The 21,953-nt window shown below is 54.7% G+C and overlaps 1 protein-coding gene and 1 pseudogene across 1 annotated transcript in view; both read right to left on the bottom strand.

Moving 5' to 3' along the window:
- Positions 1-123: 123 nt before the first annotated feature.
- LOC134756749 (glutathione hydrolase 1 proenzyme-like) lies at positions 124-18,021 on the bottom strand (annotated as a pseudogene).
- LOC129530543 (immunoglobulin superfamily member 3-like) overlaps positions 17,494-21,953 on the bottom strand; it is a 39,320-nt gene continuing 34,860 nt past the window's right edge. The window contains 4 exon segments of the mRNA XM_063696138.1: positions 17,494-17,582; positions 18,218-18,391; positions 18,716-18,787; positions 20,727-20,796. Coding sequence (XP_063552208.1) covers positions 18,319-18,391; positions 18,716-18,787; positions 20,727-20,796 — 215 coding nt within the window. The 3' untranslated portion in view covers positions 17,494-17,582; positions 18,218-18,318.

Here is a 21,953-nt window from a genome sequence, read left to right as displayed (position 1 = left end):
CCCCAGCCATGTGCCCCGCTCTCCCCATGCTGAAGATGCTGAGGCTAGTTCCAGTGCCCGCATTGTGAAGATCTCCGAATCCCACCTCTCTGTTCCTCCCCAGCCAGATGGCTCCATTTCACACACAATACACTGAGGCCCAGAGAGTGGGGAGACAGGCCAGGGAGGCCACCTGGAGCCTGGCACAGTGGCCTCATTTATTATGCTGCTCTGCTGCTCACAGGGGAAGCCCGTCCCCCAAAGTCCTCTTCCTCATCCTCGTGAGTATCTTGTCCCTGGATTGCTTGTCAGCCTTGTCTGCCTGGAGCAACCAGTAGCCAGCAGGTTCCCCGCCTTTCCCGGAGTCCGAGGCAGCTGCCCAGCCACCAGCCGTGCGGACGATGGCTTGCACCACAGCGATGAAGGTGGACGCGATCTGGGTGTGATGGTGCCGGGTCTCCAGGGCTGCAGTCACTGCCTGGGGGTGGGAGGAGAGGGGAAGCCTGAGCAGGGCTCCAGATGCCACCTGAACCACGCCTGTGTGGTCACAGGCCTCAGCCCAGGTGGTGCCATTTCAGGCCAGGTCATCAGGAAGAGCAGGTTGGGGCCTTCTGGGTCTCATTGGAGCAGGGGGTTTGGCCCTCATGGCACAGGGGCTCCAGATGGCCCAGATACTAGAGAGAGGACACCAACCATTGTCCACTCTGTGATGATCCAGGCCTCCAGCCCAGGATGCCCTGGGGCCCCACACCATGACTCAGTTTCTCCAACCCTGGCCCACCTGGTCAATGTTTCTCTCCACTGTCGTGATGTTGGGCAGAAGCTGGTTGTGCAGCCGGGGCTCCTCCACGGCCCGCTTCATGTCATAGCCGAACCAGAGGTTGTAGATGATGGCCTGGGGCATGGGAGTGTGATCAGCATGGCTTGGGGGCTGTGCGGAGTGGGAAGGGCCAGGGAGAAAAGGGGTGACGCATACCAGTGCAGTGGCTGTGGTGATCTGCGTGCCCCCAGCAGCTCCCACCACCATCCGGACCTGGCCGTCCTGGCCCACCATGATCGTTGGGAACATGGATGAGAGCGGCTGCTTCCCTGCGGCTGATGGGAGAAGACAGGGATGCCCGTCAGCTGCCTGCCCAGGACACCCGCCCCTCTCCACCCCAGTCCCCCACCCCCGGACTTCCACCCCATACCTGGCTGGATGAAATTGGCAGGTGAGGGGGGTACCCCAAACTCATTGGTGATGCTGGGAGAGCTGAAGTCGTCCATTCATTATTGAACAGGATCCCGCTGACCAGGGAGCAGACCTTGGAGCCAAAGCTACCACCCAGCCGGGTCAGACAGCGCCCGACCTTGCCTGGCCCAGCCTGGTCCCTATCCACCCAATGAGGCTGTAACATACTCACTGAGAGGCCCAGGATAAGCTACCAAGATTGGGCCTCAGTTTCCCACCAGGAAAAGAGGTGACGGGGCCACCTTACTGGATAAGTGGGCGGTCCCTGGGCCACCCGTCTCTGGCACTTTCCCACCCAGGTGGCCCAGCAGCCCCTACTAGAGGTTGATGGTGCTGGTGGCGGACACAGCACTGCCGTCCTCTGTGATGACAGACAGGTGAGCAGTGCCCCTGTCATCCGGTGTGTAGAACTCGGGCTTGTAGTAGGAGATCGGGTGAGTGGTGTTGTCAGAGATCTGGGCCCGGAGCTGGGCAGCGAAGAACTCAGAGGTCATGTTGCGGACCACCTGCCGAGACCCCAGAGCTGGCCTGATGAGGTGGGGAGGGAGGGTGGGGAGGGGGCACAGGTCTCAGAAGGCCCCTGACTGTGACTCTGACCAAAACCTTCTAGCACCCACAACCTTCCGTGGCTCCCCAGGACCCAAGGGCAGGCCCAGGACCTTGCATGACCAGTCTGACTCCCTGTCTCTGTTGCGTTTCAGTAACTCTGAATGTCTGTCTGCCTGGTCCTGAGCCTCCAGACCCTTGCCGCATTCAATCACTCATTCCTTCATGCAAAAAATATTTCTAGAGTTTGCACTGCATGCCTGGCACTGGTGAATCAACAGGGAACAGACACTTAGGTCCTGCCCTCATGCCAAAAAAAACAAACACACACAGGGAAAGTGCTGAAACCACAAGCCAGGTAAGGGGAATCAAGAGGCATGAGGTATGGGCAGAGTGGTCAGGGAGGGCTTCTCAGAGGAGGCAACGTGTGAAAAGAGCCTGGAATGCAGCCTAAATGGTCAGTGCAAAGGCCCTGAGGCAGGTGGTATAGGCTGGTGAGCGATAGGCAGAGAGTGAATGGAGTGGGGTGGGGAGAAGAGGATGAAGATGCAGGCTGGGGCCCAACCCACAGGACCTCCTAGGTCCCATAAAAACTGGCTTTTGCTCTGTGCCATGCAGGCTTAGGGCAGAGGAATGAGCAGGCTGGGGAGTGTTTTCACAGGGTCCCTCTGGAAGCTATGACAGGGATAAGGATAAATCCCAAAGGGGAGGCTGTGGGTATCAACCAGGCAAGAGATGATGGCCTGGGTGGGAGAAAGAGAAGAATCAAGGATGGTGCCGACTAGCGAAGTAAACCCTGCAGAAGGGGCAGGTTTGGGGATGGTCAGAAGCTTGATATTGGACACTTCATCAGACCTGAAGAGCATGGGTGCAAGTATAAAAAAATAAATAAATAAGCATGGGTTCACAGGCAAGGGCAGGCTGAGAGATGAACATGGAAGTATTGACATTGAGTGGCTGCTGGATGCCATGAGCCTGGCCAAGGTCCCCAAGGCAGTGGCGAGGAGGAGATGAGGAGGTCAAGGAGGAGACAGAGAGGATGGACCCAAAGGCCGAAGAAAATGCCTCAAGAGAGTTTCAACACCGGGCGCGGTGGCTCATGCCTATAATCCCAGCACTTTGGGAGGCCGAGGCCTGAAATCCCAGCACTTTGGGAGGGCGGATCACGACGTCAGGAGATCGAGACCATCCTGGCTAACACAGTGAAACCCCGTCTCTACTAAAAATACAAAAAGTTAGCTGGGTGCAGTGGTGGGCACCTGTAGTCCCAGCTACTTGGGGGGCTGAGACAGGAGAATGGCGTGAACCTGGGAGGCGGAGCTTGCAGTGAGCCGAGATCCTGCCACTGCACTCCAGCCTGGGGGACAGCCTGGGGGACAGAGCGAGACTCCGTCTCAAAAATAAAATATAAAATATAATAAAATAAAATAAAGTTTCAGCAACACCCCACAGATTAGTTGGCCAATCCCAGGGAAAGGTGTTCTGTCTGAAACTGCCCTCAAGGAAACAGAAAGGCAAATCCACGATGTGGGACATTTTCCAAGACTACTGCCCTGGGCTTTAAAAATCAACAAAACAGGCCAGGCACGGTGGCTCATGCCTGTAATCCCAGCACTTTGGGAGGCCGAGGCAGGAGGATCACGAGGTCAGGAGATCGCAATCATGGTGAAACCCCGTCTCTACTAAAAATACAAAAAATTAGCTGGGCGCAGTGGCAGGCGCCTGTAGTCCCAGCTACTCGGGAGGCTGAGGCAGGAGAATGGCGTGAACCCAGGAGGCGGAGCTTGCAGCGAGCTGAGATAGCGCCACTGCACTCCAGCCTGCGTGACAGAGCAAGACTCTGTCTCAAAAAAAAAAAAAAAAACACACACACCTGTAATCCCAGCAATTTGGGAGGCTGAGGTGGGAAGATAGTTTGACCCCAGGAGTTTGAGACCAGTCTGGGCAAGACCCTGTCTCTAAAAAAATACAAAAATTATACAGGTTTGGTGGCACGTGCCTCTGGTCCCAGCTGCTCAGGGGGCTGAAGTGGGAGGACTGCTTGAGCCCTGGAGGTTGAGGCTGCAGTGAGCCAAGATCACACCACTGCACTCCAACCTGGATGACAGAGACTCTGTGTCTAAACAAAAACACAACAAAAACAAAACAGCCAAGGGAGCCTACTGTAGGCAAAGAGAAGGGACAGCAGGTTGTGTCACCCCAACATCCTGCTGTGCTATGTTCAAGTCTCACTTTTGAGACACACCCTGAGGTGTGACATCAGTAACCTACTGTGGAATCCTTCAGAAAAACACGAATCCCAATAGATGTGGGTGGAGACGGAGAGAGTTAGGAAATCTGGCAGAAACGTCCACACTGCAGACTCCAGGAAAAGGGAACATTGATGCTTGGGCAGTTTTGGGATTTTTTTACATTTTTGTAGGTGCGAAAAATTTGCAAAATGAAAACTCGAGGAGAGTGTGGTGAGCTGTGTGAGATGCTGCTGAGTGGGGCCTGATGGGGAAACTGAGGCTGGACATGGCGATCTGGTGGCATGGGGATAGAGCAGGGGAGGGGATACCCTGAAGGGAGAGAGGACATAGCCCAGCCATGTTTGCTCTAAGAGGAGCAAAGGACAGAAGGAGGCAGCAGATAGAAATTTCTAGAGCAACAACAGCTGAATTTCTTTCGGGAATAATCCGTGATAAAGAAGTAAATCGTCAGAGGCAGAAAGGAGCATTGTAGGAACAGCACCCCGAGCCAGCAAGTAGATGAAAGAGCTGGCCTTAGCCAAAAGGGAGGGCAGAGGGACATGCTGCAGTGGCTCTGTCCCCTCAGAGAGACAAGACACCAGGTCACTGGCTGCAGCGGGAGTCAGAGGTGCAGAATGCTCACGGGGAAAGAGAAGACACCACCCGGGCAGCTGACGCCCCTCCTGGGAGGTCACTGGTCAGTGTGGGGGGGTCTGCAGATCCACCCAGGAATGCCAAGGACCCAAGTAGGTAAGGAAGAATGTGAGGATCCTCAGCAGGAAGGGATATGACAGGGTCTTATAGGGACCCAGCGTGGAGCTGGGGCAGCTACTGAGTGAGTGGGTCAGGTGGTGCAGGGCTGAGGGTGGCATCTGGGAAGCGTTAGTTTGGAGTGACAGGGAGTGGGTGGCCGAGGTCTCTGTTCACCTGGCCCTCTCCCTTTCACCCATCCATCTCACCATGCCCGAGGGCTGCAATGCCCCCATGTGTTCCTCATCTCAGCACTGAGCACTCGAGAACCACAGCATGTGCAAAGGACCTGAGGTAGGAGGGTGGCCACTAATTCCCCACACTGTCAGTTCTGTGGGGCAGAAGCCAAGACTGGGGGTCACCCACCAGTCCATCTGAGCACACAGTAGGCCCGCAATCAAAGTTTGTGGCAGGAATGGATTCATAAAGCATATGTGAGGCTGTAGCCACCCTGGCGAGCCCACCCGATGCCTCTACAGCAGGCCGCACACCCACAGTGGGCCAGCCCCTGCCCCTTACTTCAGTCACATCCACAAACTTGGGGTCCCCAAGCAGGGTCCTCTTGGCGTAGGCAAACCGGAAAGCCTCTACGATGCGGTGGTACGTCAGGCCCTTCTGCTCGGGGGTCTCCACGCTCTCCCGGGAGAAGTTGTACCCTGGTTGATCAGAGCCAGGTGCATGTTGCTGAGCCCCAGAGACTCTGAGGGGCTCAGAGGGTTAACAACTGCCTGAGCCACTTTGCCCACCTCAAGGAGCATTTAATAACCAATAGCAGCAGCTGCTTCAGAAGGCTGTGGTGAGAGTGAAGTAAGGTGAGGGCTCCCGAGCCTGGGCCTCACGTCACGCATCAGCTCTGGCCATTCAGTGACCAAGTGGCAGGGTCACCCACTGGACCAGGGTACCCTCTGGACCAGGCCCTGCAGCCCTGAGCTCCTGCACCTCTCTCCCTCCTGATGACTCCTGTTCCTCCTCCAACCCTTGAGCATTGCCCGCTTCAGCCCTGTCGCTCTGCACTGCCTCCTTCAGGACATGATGAGCTGTGACGCAGGGACACACCTCGGGGGCTCAGTGATGGAAAGATGTGGCATGGGGGGCGAGCAGAGATGCAGGAGGGGTGGGGCGTGGGGAGAGAGAGGCAGTGTCATGGGTCCTACCACACGGCTGTGGTGCAACCACTCACCTTTGAGGATGTTGAGGATGAGGGCCAGCACGGGCCCACTGAGCAGCGCACTGGGCATGTACAGCACCGCGTCTCCCAGGCTGATGTTCAGCGGGTGCTCGATCAGCTCAGCACAGTAGTTATTCAGGTCCTCAGCTGTCATAATGCCCCCTGCAATGGGACAGCAGCTCGAATGGGCACTGGGATGGGGCTGCACCACTGCGTGGAGGATGGAGCTGCACCAGTGGTGTTGGGGGCAGGCATGGCTGCACCATGGTGGTGGGGAAAAGGCTGTACCTACCAGGGAGGACAGAGTGCACTACTGGAGGGGTGGGACTGTGCCCTGGGAGGGGGCCACAGGCAACCTCACCTCCTTGGGAACCTCACCAGCTCTGGCACTCCTGTCTCCCTGACACTGCTCACCACCTGACAGCCAGTCTGGGGCCACCTGCCCTCTGCCTGCTTGGCTTAGTGGCTTCCTGTCTGCCTTCTCTCATCTGTGGCCAGAGAGTGTTTTCTGTTTTTTTTTCTTTTAGAGAAAGGATCTTGCTCTGTCACCCGGGCTGGAGTGCAGTGGCTTAATCACAGCCTTGAACTCCTGGGCTCAAGTGATCCTCCAGCAGACCCTCCCCAGTAGCTGAGACTAAAGGCACAACTACACCCAGCAAATTTTAATTTTTTTTGTTGTGTTTTGCTATATTTCTTTTTTTTTTTTTTTTTTTTTTTTTGAGATGGAGTCTCACTCTATCGCCCAGGCTGGAGTGCAGTGGCGTGATATCGGCTCACTGCAAGCTCCGCTTCCCAGGTTCATGCCATTCTCCTGCCTCAGCCTCCCAAGTAGCTGGTAATGCAGGCACCCACCACCACACCTGGCTAATTTTTTTGTATTTTTAGTAGAGATAGGTTTCACTGTGTTAGCCAGGATGGTCTCGATCTCCTGACCCTGTATCCACACGCCTCGGCCTCCCAAAATTCTGGGATTACAGGCGTGAGCCACCATGCCCTGCCGGGTTTTGCTATATTTCTTTTCACTATGCTTTGAATTTTTTGTTTTCTTGTTCCCCACCCCCACCCCCACTGTATTTATGTAGATTCTCAATATTTTTTTTGTAGACTCACTATGTTGCCCAGCCTTGTCTTGGACCTCCTGGCCTCAACTTCTACCTCAGCCTCCCAAAGTGTTGGGATTACAGGCATGAGACACCAAGCTTGGCCTCAGAGGGCCTTTTCTTTCTTTTTTTTTTTTATGAGATGGAGTCTCACTCTGTGGAGTGCAGTGGTGCAATCTCGGCTCACTGCAACCTCAGCCCCCCAGGTTCTAGCGATTCCCCTGCCACAGCCTCCCTAGTAGCTGGAATTACAGGCACAACCCACCATGCCTGACTAATTTTGCATTTTTAGTAGAGACAGGGTTTCACCATGTTGGCCAGGCTGGTCTTGAACTCCTGACCTCAGGTGATCCACCCGCCTGGGCCTCCCAAAGTGCTGGGATTACAGACGTGAGCCATGCACCTGGCTCAGAGGGCCTTTTCTAACTGGAGAATTCCTGCCGGTGTCCCTGCTGCTTGGCCTCTTCTCCTCACGATGAATGGATAGAGGGAGGGAGGGAGGCTCTTAATTCTCCTGGAGTCAGCTCCAGACAGACAGGGTATTGGCATGCCAATTTCCAGCCTCAGTGGTAAAGGTCGACAAGCTAATCACCCTCCTCCATGAAACAGTGACAAAAATTACCTGAAGAAAGCCACAGCCAAGCTCCAGGCCCCTGCCCTACAAATCCCCTTCCCCATGCCTCTCTCAAGGCGACCCTCATCCCTTGTAACCCTCTTCGTGAATCAAAGCCCCCTCTGCTGGGCCTTAGCCCAGCTGTTCCTCTGCTAGGAATCCCTTCCTCTCTCTGCCTAACGAAGTTATCTGCAGCCCAGCCACCACCTCCTCCAAGAAGTCCTCCTGGATCTTCAGGCTGTATTCTAGTGCTTCCCTAGCCTTGGCTCTTGCCTACACCTGCATTTACCCCAACAGGGACTTGCTCTCCTGGACTGTGTGGCCTCTCTTGGTTTTGATATAAGCAGGAGCTGTGGACCCACATGGCCAGTCACTGACCCTCCTTCACCAGGAACTTCCTGCAGGCTCAGGCAAGACAGGAGGACCCCACGGCTCTGGGCTACAACTCAGGGTTTCCACTGCAGAGTTCCTCACCCAGGCCCTTGAGGTTACCCATTCACCGGCCGCCTGGATGTCCTTCACAATCTGGGCCGTGAGGCTGCCGTTGTAGAAGGCCTGGGCACCCTCAATGGCCAGCGTCTCATAGGTGTCAGCCAGCCGTGGCAGGGTCAGTCTCTCCCCCTCCCGAAGCACCTTTCTATCCCGGCAGAACACCTCACTGGGGCAGAGGGGGCTCATGTGAGGCAGCAGGTGGGGTGGACTTAGATAGACCACCCCACACACCTGCCCACACAGGAGACCAGCACAAAGCAGGGGCAGCGCCTGTCACAGGTGGGTGGCCCTGTCACTCAGCGCTCGTCCTCCTAGTGTCCCTTCCGGGAACCTCCTAGTGTCCCTTGCCACTCAGGACACATGGCCAGCCACAGTGGCCACTGGGACCCCACGCTCAGAACGTGTCCCCACACGTGGTGGGAAGGGTCTGTATCTCCTCATCCCATTATCAACGCAGGGTCCTGAAGGCAGAGGGCCGCTCCACTGCTGCTACAGCCTGCAAGGTCCTTGGGCTGTGCCTGCCCTGCCTGGGTCAGGGGGCCACACCCACAGACATACCACAAGGCAGGCTGCTGCTCGATGACCGTCCGCTTGTTTTCCAGGGCTGCTGCCAAGCCCTTGCCCACGGGGAAGCCCTGGCGGGCCAGCTGGATGCTGGGCTGGAAGAGGCGAGCCCAGGGCAGCCGCCCATGCCGCTGGTGTGCCAGCTCATAGCCTCGGATCTCCCCAGGCACCGCCACCGACAGCCCTCCTGGGGAGAGAGAGCCACAGTTAGTGGCCCTGAGTGGGGGACATCGGGATCTCTCGCAGGCAGCATCCCAGGCACAGTCCCTGACTCGTTTTACAGATGGGGCAATGAGGCTTAGGAGGAAAGATTATTTTTTCTTTTTTGAGTTGGGGTCTTGCCATCTTGCCCAGCCTGATCTCGAACTCCTGGATTCAAGCAATCCTCCCACCTCAGCCTCCTGAGTAGCTGAGATTACAGGCGTGAACACCACGCCCAGCAGAAGGGGATTTTTAATTTTTTTATTTATTTTTTAATTTTAATTTTTTTTTTTAGGAGGGGATGTTTAAGTTTTTTTAAGAGGGGCTCAGCAGGTAGGAGTGTACATGGACCAGGGATGTCTGAGGAGGGCACAGGAGGGGAAGCAGTAGCATGCGGCTGGGTTTTGCTGTCCCAGGATGAGGTGTCTGTCTGTGCAGGTGCCTGCATGTCTAAAATCCTGTGCCAGGCCAGACCCCCTCCCATCTCGCTGACCACAAGGGCTTATCCTGTAAGACTCATGGGCTCCACCAGAATGTGCCAAAACAAGAGCAGATCCCACCCTGACCCAGGTCAAGCACAGGCCACCTTCAAGACACAGCCAGCCCCAAGAAAGGGCTCCCTTCCTCTTTTCTACTGCCCCAGAGAGGCAAGACTGAGCCTTAACCTCCATCCTGTCCCCTCTCGCAGCCTCAGTTTCTCCATCCAACTATAAGGGTTTTTGTTTGTTTGTCTGTTTTGAGACAGGGTTTCACTCTGTTGTCCCAGCTGGAGTGCAGTGGTGCAATCATGGCTCACTGCAGCCTTGGCTTCCCAGGCTCAAGCGATCCTCCCACCTCAGCCTCTGAAGTACCTAAGACTGCAGACATACCCCACTACACGTGGCTTTTTTTTTTTTTGAGATGGAGTTTCACTCTTGTTGCCCAGGCTGGAGTGCGATGGCACAATCTTGGCTCACTCCAACCTCCACATCCCGAGTTCAAGTAATTCTCCTGCCTCAGCATCCCAAGTAGCTGGGATTACAGGCATGTACAACCATGCCTTGCTAATTTTTGCATTTTTAGTAGAGACGGGGTTTTACCAGGTTGGTCAGGCTGGTCTTGAACTCCTAATATCAGGTGATCCATCCTCCTCAGCCTCTCAGAGTTTTGGGATTACAGGCGTGAGCCACCACTCCCAGCCTAATTTTTTATTTTTATTTGTTGTAGAGACAGGGGTCTTGCTACGTTGCCAAGACTGGTCTCAAACTCTGGCCTCAAGCAATCCTCCCACCTCAGCCTCCCAACATGCTGGGATTATAGGTGCACCCAGTCTATAAGGGGTTTTGCCTTCCAGTTCTGACTTTTGAGGAGGTCATTGGAAACAGACCCCTGGGCCTGCTTCCCCCCGAGCCCCACTGCCCATACGGACACTACAGACACTGACCCTTTGCCCAGAAAGGTACAACTATGGCCTCTGCCCCCAGGTACTCTCCTGCTCTTGCGAGAGATGTTGGGGCCATTTGGCTTGGCTTGGCGGCTGCGGCTCTAGAACTGCCTCTCCCACCCTGAAGCCTGGCACAAGTTTCCAAGAGCTGGTGGTTTCAATTCCTAGAAGCTGCACATACATCCCGGAAGGTCTGACACCCAGCACATGATTCCTTCCACCTTGTAGTTAGACAGAAGTTCTTTTCTGTTTTGTTTTGTTTTTTGTTTGTTTGTTTTTGAGATGGAGTCTTGCTCTGTCTCCCAGACTGCAGTGCAGTGGCATGATCTCAGCTCACTACAACCTCCGCCTCCCAGGTTCAAGCGATTCTCCTGCCTCAGCCTCCCGAGTCGCTGGGTTTACAGGCACAGGCCAGCACACCAGGCTAATTTTTGGATTTTTAGTACAGATGGGGTTTTGCCATGTTGGCCAGGCTGGTTTCAAACTCCTGACCTCAGGTCATCCACCCACCTCAGCCTTCCAAGGTGCTGGGATGACAGGCGTGAGCCACCGTGCACAGCCAAGACAGGAGAAGTTCTAATCTTTGATAGCAGACCAGGGTGATGATGCTTAGCAACAGTATTTTGTATATTTCAAAGTAACGAAGAGAGGACTATGGTGCTAACACCCAGAAATGAAAAATATTTAAGGTGACGGAGAATCCAAATACCCTGCCTTGATCATTATACACTCTATGCATGTAACAAGCACTCACATGTACCCATAAATATAGAAAATATCATGTATCAATATCAGAAAAAAATCTTCTCCTGACCTCAGGCCAATCAGACTCTCATGCCGCCACACTTGCCAAGTTCTCTGGTGACCCCCACACTGCCAGACCCAGTGCCTCTCTCAGCTGTACTGGGCTCATCACTCTCCCTGAGAGCCACCCCTGCATCCCAGCACCTTGCTCCACCCAAGTCTCCCCCGCCTGCCATCCTAGCTCCTACTCTCCCCTCTGTCTTTGCTCTCTCTCCTCGTGGTCTGCTTGACATCTGAGCTTCAGCCTCCATTTATGCACTGACAACTCCCAAATTGACCTGCTGGCCTGGACTGCTCCTCTGATCACCAGACCTGAGTATCTACCTGCCTGCTCGAAGAAAGCATCTCAAACTTCAACGTGCCCAAAACCGAGCTCCTGAGTGTCTGCTCAACCTGCTTCCTGAGAACCCTGCCTGTCTCCATTAGGGTCACCCCATCCTTCCAGGTACAGACAAAAGATCAGGGGTCCCCGGGGACTCCCTACACAAGCATCACACCCAACCCATCCTCAAATCCACAGGCTCCACTTCCAAGTGTGTCTGTCCAGCATCAGCCAATTCCCAGCACCCTCTCCACGAACTACTGCAGTGACCTCTGGAGAGGTCCCCACATGCTCCCTGCCCCTTACACAGCAATCCGTAGGCCAGATCCATCCCCTTCCACTCACACACTCCACGAGCCCCCACTTCCCTCGGACAGGAAGCAGAGGCTTCACCATAACCTAAGAGATCCCACACAACCTGGGCCATTTCCCTTGGGTCACTTGCTGCAGCCTCCCCAGCTCCCCACAGGGCTCTGTCCCTGCCATCACACCTGGATAGCAGACCAGGAGATAACTCCCCTGACCCCATCTCTGCCTCTGGGTCTTTGCTCAGATGTCCCCTTCCCTGACTGGGTCACCCTCCATAGAGTCCCAGATTTTGAGGCCCTCTAGGTCTGTTTTTCTACAACCCGTAACACACCCGCACCTGCCTAGTTTCTTTTCCCACCTGGAGTGTCACAGATTTCATCTGCCATCTTTGTTTTTCACCCCAGCTTCAGGAACAACAGCTGATTCTTTAAGACAATGCTCAATACATTCTAGTTAAATAAATGATTCTAAGCATCCACAAGGTGCCAAGCCTATGATTCCCACATTCTCTTACCCTGAGCAACTTCATGTCTACAGATGCTGAGTTTCTCAATGAGTATTAAAAACAAATGAAAGATTGGTGGGGCACAGTGGCTCACACCTGTAATTCCAGCACTTTGGGAGGCCGAGGCAGGGGGATCACGAGGTCAGGAGATCGAGGGACCAGCCTGGGCAACATAGTGAAAACCCGTCTCTACTAAAAAATACAAAAAATTAGCCGGGTGTGGTGGCAGGCAACTGTAGTCCCAGCTACTCGGGAGTCTGAGGCAGGAGAATGGCGTGAACTCAGGAGGCAGAGCTTGCAGTGAGCCAAGATCGCACCACTGCACTCCAACCTGGGCGACAGAGTGAGACTCCGTCTCAAAAAAGAAAAAAAAATCAAAGATTGAGTATGTTGCAGAAGACTCCAAAGGGCACCACCCAGGACCCCCACCTGAAGTCTAAGGCCTGCTATGGTGAGTGTGTCCTGCCCCTCCATCCTCCAACTTGTTTTTTTTTTTTTTTTTTGAGACGGAGCTTCGTTCTTGTTGCCCAGGCTGGAGTGCAGTGGCATGATCCCGGCTCACTGCAATCTCCACCTCCTGGGTTCAAGCGATTCTCCTGCCTTAGCCTCCTGAGTAGCTGGGATATTACAGGCCTGTGCCACCATGCCCGACTTATTGTACTTTTAATAGAGAAAGGGTTTCACTACGTTGGCCAGGCTGGTCTTGAACTCCTGACCTAGGTGATCCATCTGCCTCAGCCTCCCAAAGTGCTGGGATTACAGGCGTGAGCCTGTGAAAAAAAGGCCCAGCCTTTTTTTTTTTGACAGGGTCTCACTTTGTTGCCCAAGCTAGAGTGTAGTGGTATAAACATGGCTCACTGCAGCCTCAACCTCCTGGGCTCAAGTGATCCTCCCACCTTAGCCTCCCGAGTAGCTGGGACCATAAGCACACACCGCCATACCTAGCTAATTTTTTTCCCATTTTTTGTAGAGATGGAGTCTTGCTATGTTGTCCAGGCAGGTCTCCTGGGCTCATGTGCTCCTCCTGACTTGGCCTCCTAAAGTGCTAGGACTAGAGGCGTTGAGTTGTTGAGACCCTCCCATCCTCCAACTTTTATCTCACAATCTATTGTGCCTCCTTTGGGGACAGACAGTGGCTTCCTGGATGGACAGTGGCTTCCCTTCAGGTACCTGGGGAATTTGGGGGCCTCCTCTCCACTTGAGACCAGATTAGAAAAAGAGAGACTCCACGTCACATTCTAGAGCGCCATCCCCACAAATGAACAAATGAGTGAATGGGATGCCTGTTGAAAAAGCAGGATATAGACAGCCTGGGTTCAATTTTAGCTTCACCACCTCCCAGCTGTGTGACCTCAGATGATTTGCATGACCTGTCTGAGCCTCAGCATCCCCACCCTGTAAAATGGGAATCCACACAGCATCCCCTAGCCCAAAGGAGCAGGGAGGGTTGTGAGAGGCTCGTGGGTGAAAAGCGCAGAGCAGAGCGTGGGCCCCAGTGAGCCCTGGTCCATGAGGTCTGCTAGCATAATAATTATTCTTTCCATGTGCTGCACAGAGTGGCCCCGGAGGCCTTAGCAGAAATAACAGAAGCTCCCGGCCCTTTACCGTGGTGATGATGGTCCTGACCACTCATTGTGGGAGGGTGCTATGGGGCCAGGAAGGGATGGGGGGTGCTAGAACTGCCCCTGAACCCTGACGGGAGCAGGCTCCTGTGGGCAAGGCCCCTTCCCGGTGGCTCAGCCAGCTCTGCACCCATGTCCCAAGTCTGCAGCATGGCTTACCCTTCTGGGACTGCTCCGAGCTGTTGAACATGCTGGCAAAGGCCAGCCTGGGGGCCACCTCGCGGGCATTGATGACCTCAGCTTTTCCTAGAAGGAGAAGCAGGTAGGCAGGCCCACCCACCCAAACCCTTTATGCCACGTGAGCCTGGGGGCCACCGAGCTGTGCCTCGGCCCAACCCACAACCCCTGCCCCTCTCCCTCTCCTCTTCCGAGGCACTCATGGGTGGTGCTGTTGTAGATGGTGAGGAAGAGGCCACCCTCGATGCTCATGCTGTGGGCATTCATGAGCCCCACACACAACAGGGCTGCAATGGCTGCATCCACTGCAGAGCCACCGTCCCGCAGTGCATCCCTGCCACGAGGCACATAAAGGCATGAGAACCTGCAGGCTTCCACCCTGGCCCCGCATACACACCCTGCTGCCCACCTGCCCAAAGGAGGATGGAAGAGAAGTCCATTCGAGTTTTGGGGTTTTTGTTTTTAGTTTCTTTCTTTTTTGTTTTGAGATGGAGTCTTGCTCTATTGCCAGGCTGGAGTGCAGTGGCACGATCTCAGCTCACTGCAACCTCTGCCTCCCGGGTTCAAGCCATTCTCCTGCCTCAGCCTCCTGAGTAGCTGGGACTACAGGTGCATGCCACCATGCCCAGTTAATTTTTGTATTTCTAGTAGAGACGGGGTTTCACCATGTTGGCCAGGATGATCTCTATCTCTTGACCTCATGATCCACCTGCCTTGGCCTCTTTTTTTTTTTTTGGAGACAAAGTCTCTCTTTGTTGCTCAGGCTGGAGTGCAGTGGTGTGATCTCAGATCACTGCAGCCTCAGTCTCCTGGGCTCAATTGACACTCCCATCTCAGCCTCCCAAGTAGCTGGGACTATGGGCACATGCCACCATGCCCAGCCAATTTTGTTTGTTTGTGTATTTTGTAGAGATGGGGTTTCATCATGTTGCCCAGGCTGGTCAAGAACTCCTGTTCTCAAGTAATCCACCCACCTTGGCTTCCCAAAGTGCTGGTATTACAGGCATGAGCCACTGTGCCCAGCCTTTGTTTTATGAGACAGGGTCTCACTTTGTCACCCAGGATGAAGTGCAGTGGCACAGTCTTGGCTCAATGCAGCTTTGACCTCCTGGGCTCAAGCAATCCTCCCACTTCAGTCTCCTGAGTAGCTGGGACTACAGGTAAGAACCACCACACCGGGCAATTTTTGTCTTTTTTGTAGAGATAGGGTCTTTCTATGTTGCCCAGGCTGGTCTCGAACTCACGGTCTAAAGCAATCCTATCGCCTCAACCTCCCAAAGTGCTGGGATTACAGTTTCTTCTTTTTCTTTTCTTTTTTTTTTTCTGAGACAGAGTTTCACTCACTTGCCCAGACTGGAGTGCAGTGGCATGATCTTAGCTCACTGCAACCTCTGCCTCCTGGGTTCAAGCGATTCTCCTGCCTCAGCCTCCTGAGTAGCTGGGATTATAGGCGCACACCACCAAGCCCCGCTAACTTTTTATATTTTTAGTAGGGACAGAGTGCACCATGTTGGCCAGGCTGGTCTCGAACTCCTGACCTCGGGTGGTCTGCCCGCCTCAACCCCCCAAAGTGCTGGGATTACAGGTGTAGACCACCTTGCCCAGACAGTTTCCTCTTTATGAAGCAAACAAATGTACATGATTTTTATAATTGGGACAAAAAGAGAAATTGCTATACTTCATTAATAACATTTTTTTTCCCTGCTAGAGATGGTGGCTTACACCTGTAGTCTCAGCACTTTGGGAGGCCAAGGTGGAGGATCACTTGAGGCCAGGAGTTCAAGACCAGCCTGGGCAATAGAGTGAGACCATATCTACAAAACAGTCTTTTTAAATTAGTCAGGTGTGATGCATGCCTGTAGTCCTAGCTACTCAGGGGGCTGAGGTGGGAGGATCGCTTAAGCCCAAGAGTTCAAGGCTGCAGTGAGCTATGATCATGCCACTGCACTCCAGCCTGGGTGACAGAACAAGACCCTGTCTCAAAATATGAAAAACATAATATTTTTTCTGTTTAAGTCTTTAGAAGGGAACTGATATTTATATATAACATGAGATAAGAGTCTAAAATAGAATAAAACAGTAGAAGCCAGGCACCATGGCTCACACCTGTAATCCCAGCACTTTAGGAAGCTGAGGCGGGAGGATCACTTAAACCCAAGAGTTTGAGGCTGCAGTGGGCTATGATCGCTCCCCTATGCTCCAGCCTGGGTGACAGAGTAAGACTCCGCCTTAAAAAAAGAATAAGCCCTTCATGTCCCTGTTTGGGCAACAGCATTCCTTGGGGGGAGGGGGGAGGGATGGCATTGGGAGATACACCTAATGCTAAATGACGAGTTGGTGGGTGCAGCACACCAACATGGCACATGTGTACATATGTAACAAACCTGCACATAGTGCACATGTACCCTAAAACTTAAAGTATAATAATAATAAAATAAAATAAAAAAAGAAAGAAAGAAATTGTCTCCTATCCAAAAAAAAAAAAAAAAACAGAAAAGAATAAGCCGGGCATGGTGGCTCACACCTGTAATCCCAACACTTTGGGACCCCCAGGTGGGTGGATTACCTGAGGTCAGGAGTTCGAGACCAGCCTGACCAACATGGTGAAACCCCATCTCTACTAAAAACACCATAATTAGGCCAGGCCACAGTGGCTCACACCTGTAATCCCAGCACTTTGAGAGGCAGAGGTGGGAGGATCACAAGGTCAGGAGTTCAAGACCAGCCTGGCCAACATAGCAAAACCCTGTCTCTACTAAAAATACAAAAATTAGCTGGGCATGGTGGCACATGCCTGTAGTCTCAGCTAATGTGGAGGCTGAGGCAGGAGAATCACTTGAACCTGGGAGGGGGAGGCTGCAGTAAGCCAAGATTGCACCACTGCCCTCCAGCCTGGGTAACAGAGTGATACTCTGTCTCGGAAACACACACACACACACACACACACACACACACACACACACACACACACACACACACACACAAATCTGTTGAGCGTGGTGGCACACGCCTGTAATCCCAGCTACTTGGGAGGCTTAGGCATGAGAATCGCTTGAACTTGGGAGGCGGAGGTTGCAGTTAACTGAGATTGCACCACTGCACTCCAGCCTGGCAACAGAGCAAAACTCCATCTCTAAATAGATCGATAGATAGATAGATAGATAGATAGATAGATAGATAGATAGATAGATAGATAGGAAGAAATAAGTAAAAATAGCCACCAAACAACAAAACAGTGGAGTTTATCCAAAGAGACAGAGACTCTTAGAACTGAGAAAAGGGGCCCTGTTTGGCTCTAGGAGACCCACATCCTGCTCTCGGAGTCACCATCCCCTTCCCAAAGGCTACTGAGAGAGTCCAAGCAAAGCTTACATGTGGGGAAACTGAGTCTCAGAGGGGTGAAGGTATTGCTCTGGTCCACTTGCCCAGTTTTCAGGGCCCATGTCCCATGCCCTGCCCCACTCACCTCCCAATCTCCGAGCACTGCTTGGCATCCGCAGCCACGGCAGCCCTGGTATACACATGGTTGTCAGGTTCCTTGGAGGCTGAGGGCAGCCAGAGACAGAGGACGACAATGAACAGCACCAGGACCACGGCCAGCAGGCCCAGCACCACTAACTTCTTCTTCATGGCTCTGCTGCTCCCACGGGGTAAGGAGCAGGGTCAGGCCCAGCCTCAGACATTCCCTGGCCCCTCCCCAACAGGGCACAGTCTAAAGTCGGGGCTCAGAAACACAAGGCCTGTGTCTCCTTCCTGCTTCCCAGAATACGTACAGGCTGTCCGGCCCCCAGACCTTTGCGCAGGCCATGCTCTCTGCCAGAAGCTCTGGGCCTCATCTCTGCCCTCCCAAATCCTCCCTGCTTATCTTCAGAGCCCATCCTGGTAAGAACCCCATCTCCAGCAGCGACCCTTCCTGGGAGCCCCCAGATTTCCTCACCCCTCTTTCTGCAGGGCCTTGCCTACCTCCTCACAGTGGCTGAGCCTCCACTGCTTAGGTAGAAGCTCCAGTAGGGATGGGCCTGGCCTGGTTTCTCCTGTGTCCCCCACCTCAGCTTAGAGCCTGGAACTGTCCAGGAGTCCTCTGAAGACCCTCCACCCCACCTGGAGCATGGGGTTTAGCTTCCATAGTGCCCACAATCAGAACACCCCACAGATTCACTGCCATGGGGACAGAACTTACCGTCCAGCAGCAGACGGGGACCCCAAGCCTTGCCTGGGGTGTTGGCCACAAAAGACAGGAGGATTTGGTGGAAACACCTGAGGAAATAACTGGGGTCTCCCTCACACTCTGCTGAAGCCTGCAGCCACAGGATCTTCTTCAGAGACTCTCTGATCAGGCAGCCTTCTCGTTCTCCTGAAGGTCAAGGGAGGTTACCTGAAGCACGCGCAGCCCAGACCTTTCTGGGGGACTCCGTGTTACCTCCCTCTGCCTCTGGCTGGTTTCTCTGTCTCCAGTTGAACTCTGCAGGCAAAGAGGCTGTCAGTAACACATTTGTTTCCATGAATTCTCTCAGCACGTCTCCCAGGCACAGCTCAAAGAGGGTTTTGCATGGAGCAGGGCAGGTAGGGGACAGGGCATTCCTGCAGAAGCCCAGGATGTGCATGTGGTAAGCATGGCAAAGGGGGCTCAGGGGGCACTGCCAGCCTGCCCTGCTCTGACGCTGGACTTGCCACTCACCTGCTGTGGGGCCTCAGGCAAATCACTGAACTGTCCAGCCTGGATGACGGCAGCACCTCACTTGCCTTGCTGCTGGGAGTTTTGTGAATAGAGTAGGTTAGACTGTGGGCAGGACTTGGTGAATGGTAGCTGTGATTATCATCATGGCTGCACTGGGGACACCCCCAGGAGGCCTGAGTGGCACAGGTCTCTTGCTCACTCTATGTCCCCTGTGGACTCCCTTCCAGGCTGTGCAGTGAGTGGCAGCAGTGACCCTTGGGAAGTCTCACGGATATGGCAGCAAGTGACAGGTGTGACAACAGGGAAGAGGGATGTGGTGACAGAGGTTGGAGTTCCCCTCTCCCACAGTCAGTTTCCCACAAAGGGAGGTGTCTGCCAGCAAGCCCCTCCAATGAGCCCCAAGCTGGGTTTCCCTCCACTCCACCCTGTCCCAGTTCAGAGCGTCTGACCTCAGAGGCAGACACACTGTCCAAGAGGTGGTCTATGAATGGAGTCCCTGTGCCCTCCCCACACACAGGGAACATCCAGATGCCATCGTGGAAGTGTGGCCACCTCCCCAGGCTTGGTGGGCCTGGGGCCGATAGTGTGATACATTTGACCCCCTCCCAGCCCTGGATGCAGACACCAAGAGCAGAGAGACCTGGCAGTAGTCATGCAGCAGCACACCACCCCACATCCCCAGCACAATCCAAAGCAGCCCCTCATCCCCACCGTGACCACCACAGCGTGAATCCAGGTGCCACCTGTTTCTGACCTGAACTCCCTCACAGCCGCTGCCTGCACTCCCTCCCTCCAACATCGCCTGCCCTTCAGTCTTCCAGAAAGCTGCTAGAGGGCTCTGTCTGTCCAACTACAGAACAGGCCCTGCCTCCTCCTTGCCCCGTTGGACAGCTCACACCCTTCACCAGGCCTGACAGCGCTCTTGCCACTCCAACACCCTGGGTCCCAGCCGGGAGTCCGGGTCAGGATTAAGGGTCCCTGATAGAGATACCGATTCCTGGAGGTCCAAAGAGCCTCAGGAGCTGGGCCAGCAATATGCAGCATCTATTATGGACACAGAACATTCCCATCACATGGCCGGGTGCAGTGGCTCACGCCTATAATCCCAGCACTGTGGGAGGTAGAGGCAGGTGGATCACCTGAGGTGAAGAGTTGGAGACCAGCCTGGACAACATGGTGAAACCCCCATCTCCACTAAAAATACAAAAAGTTAGCCAGGCATGGTGGCAGGTGCCTGTAATCCCAGCTACTCAGGAGCTGAGGCAGGAGAATTGCTTGAACCCGGGAGGTGGAGGTTGCAGTGAGGCAAGATTGCACCACTGCACTGCAGCCTGGGCAACAAGAGGAAAACTCCGTCTCAAAAAACAAAAGCAAAAAACAAAAACAAAAGGACATTTCCACCACAAGTCATGGGGCAGGGGCCTGGCCTGGTGAGTGACCCTGTCCTAGCATGACAGCCCCCTGCACCAAGGAAGCTACCCAGTCCCGTCCACTGGGCCGGGTCATGCTGAGTGCCCTGGAGGGCATGGCCTCATCTCTCCCAGGCTCAGGGTCATGAGCTGAGCCCCCGGTCAGGGTCCTGGGGTGGTCCTACCATGACCCAGCCTCCCCTGTCTGTTAATCTGTCTACCCAAAGGCCCAAGTAGGCACCTGGAGAAGCACGGGGCACCCAGCCAGGCTTAGACTGCTGGGAAGAACTTGGAGGGGAGTAGGCAGTGCTGGGCCCTGTCCCTTCCTCCCAGGGCAGGTCAGCAAGGGAGGGTGGGCCCAGCCTCCCATAGGCAGATGTCCCCGGCTCAGAGGAAGACACCCTGCTGAGGTCCTGGGCTTCCATTTCCCATCCCTCCACCCTCAAAACTCACTGAAAGAATGTCCAAGCCCAGAGGCCTGGCTCTCACCCAAACAGTGTGAGAGCTGCACACACTAGGGGAAACTGAGGCTAGAAAGTAGGTCAGCTGCTATGGTTAGCCTCAAACCCAGAACCCCTTCCTTGTGACCCTGATGGGCTTACCTGAGGCCTGGGGACAGTGGGGGCCCAGGAGAGCACCTCTTCCTCAGAAGACAGTTCTGGGCTGCACCCGCTGGGGAGGAAGAGACAGACTTGTCTGCCTGGGAAAGTCCCAGCCACAGAACTGGCTGGGCCCCCCCACTCTCCAGAGTGGCTCAGAGCCACGCCTGCGGCCCCCTGCAGCACTCCTCAGGGGGCCTCCGAATTGGGAGTGGGATCTGGGGGTGGCCACCTCCGAGGAGGAGCAGAGGCAGGGAAAGAGCAGGAGCGGCCAGAGGACCCATGAGCTTACCTAGTCCAAGAGACCAGCCAGGGGGTGCCCAGCAGCCCTGGTGGACAGTGGGAGGCATCCACACAGGGTGCAGGACAGGCAGGCCTCTCACAGAGATCCAGCCTGGCTGGGAGGATGGGGAAGCTGACGTCACAGCAGCAAGGAGGCACACAGTGACTTGGCACGGTGACTCGGCCTGTCACCACATGACTAAAGTTCACGCAGCCCTGGCAGGGCCCTGGATGGCAGGTGCTATGAGCCGGGGAAAGGGTTTCCTTCCTTTCAGACTCAGTTCCCTCCAAAGGGCACTGTCTGCCCACGAGCCCCTCCAGTGAGCCCCAGGCTGGGTCCCTCTGGCTCTCCCTGTCCCTGTTCAGAACATCTGAACTCACAGCCAGTGTCCCAGAGATGGCTCTGGAGGTGGTGGAGTAGTGATGCCCCTGGCACTAGACCAAAACCCAGACTAAGGGGCCTCACCACACGCTGCTGTCAATGCTAAAAGTGTGTTCCGGGAACATGGCCTGGGGCCCTGAGTGCACACTGGTTCTGCTGCCCATCCAGAAACATTAGCACCCCAGGCCCGAGGAACCACCTGAACAGCTCAGAAAGGCAGGGCCCAGAGAGGGCCTGAGCTGGCCCAAGCTCACAGAGCCCAGCAGTGCAGACTTGGCCACCTGGTAACTGCCCCAAGTTACTGCATGTTTCTGACCAGCCCACCAAGAAGTCTGAGCCAGGAACAGCTGCGGACCCAGCCCAGGGGACTTTGGACAGTGCTGCCCATTCCCCTGTGGCCCTCATCTGCCAGGGATATGGGCCAGAGTCTCCCTGAGTCATGGCTCCCTCCCCTGATCCTGGCCTGCTGTGTCTACAGTGCTGGAGAGCCCCTGCAGCCTCCACCTGAGGTCTATTTCGTGCCCATAACACCTACCCCACAATCATCCTTCCAGGCTGCCCCAAGC

Source organism: Gorilla gorilla, chromosome 12 (genome assembly GCF_029281585.2).
Source record: "Gorilla gorilla gorilla isolate KB3781 chromosome 12, NHGRI_mGorGor1-v2.1_pri, whole genome shotgun sequence".
NCBI classification, from domain to species: Eukaryota; Metazoa; Chordata; class Mammalia; order Primates; family Hominidae; genus Gorilla; species Gorilla gorilla.
The sequence above is the reverse complement of the archived record's forward strand: the minus strand, read 5'-3'. Positions and strand labels throughout refer to the sequence as shown.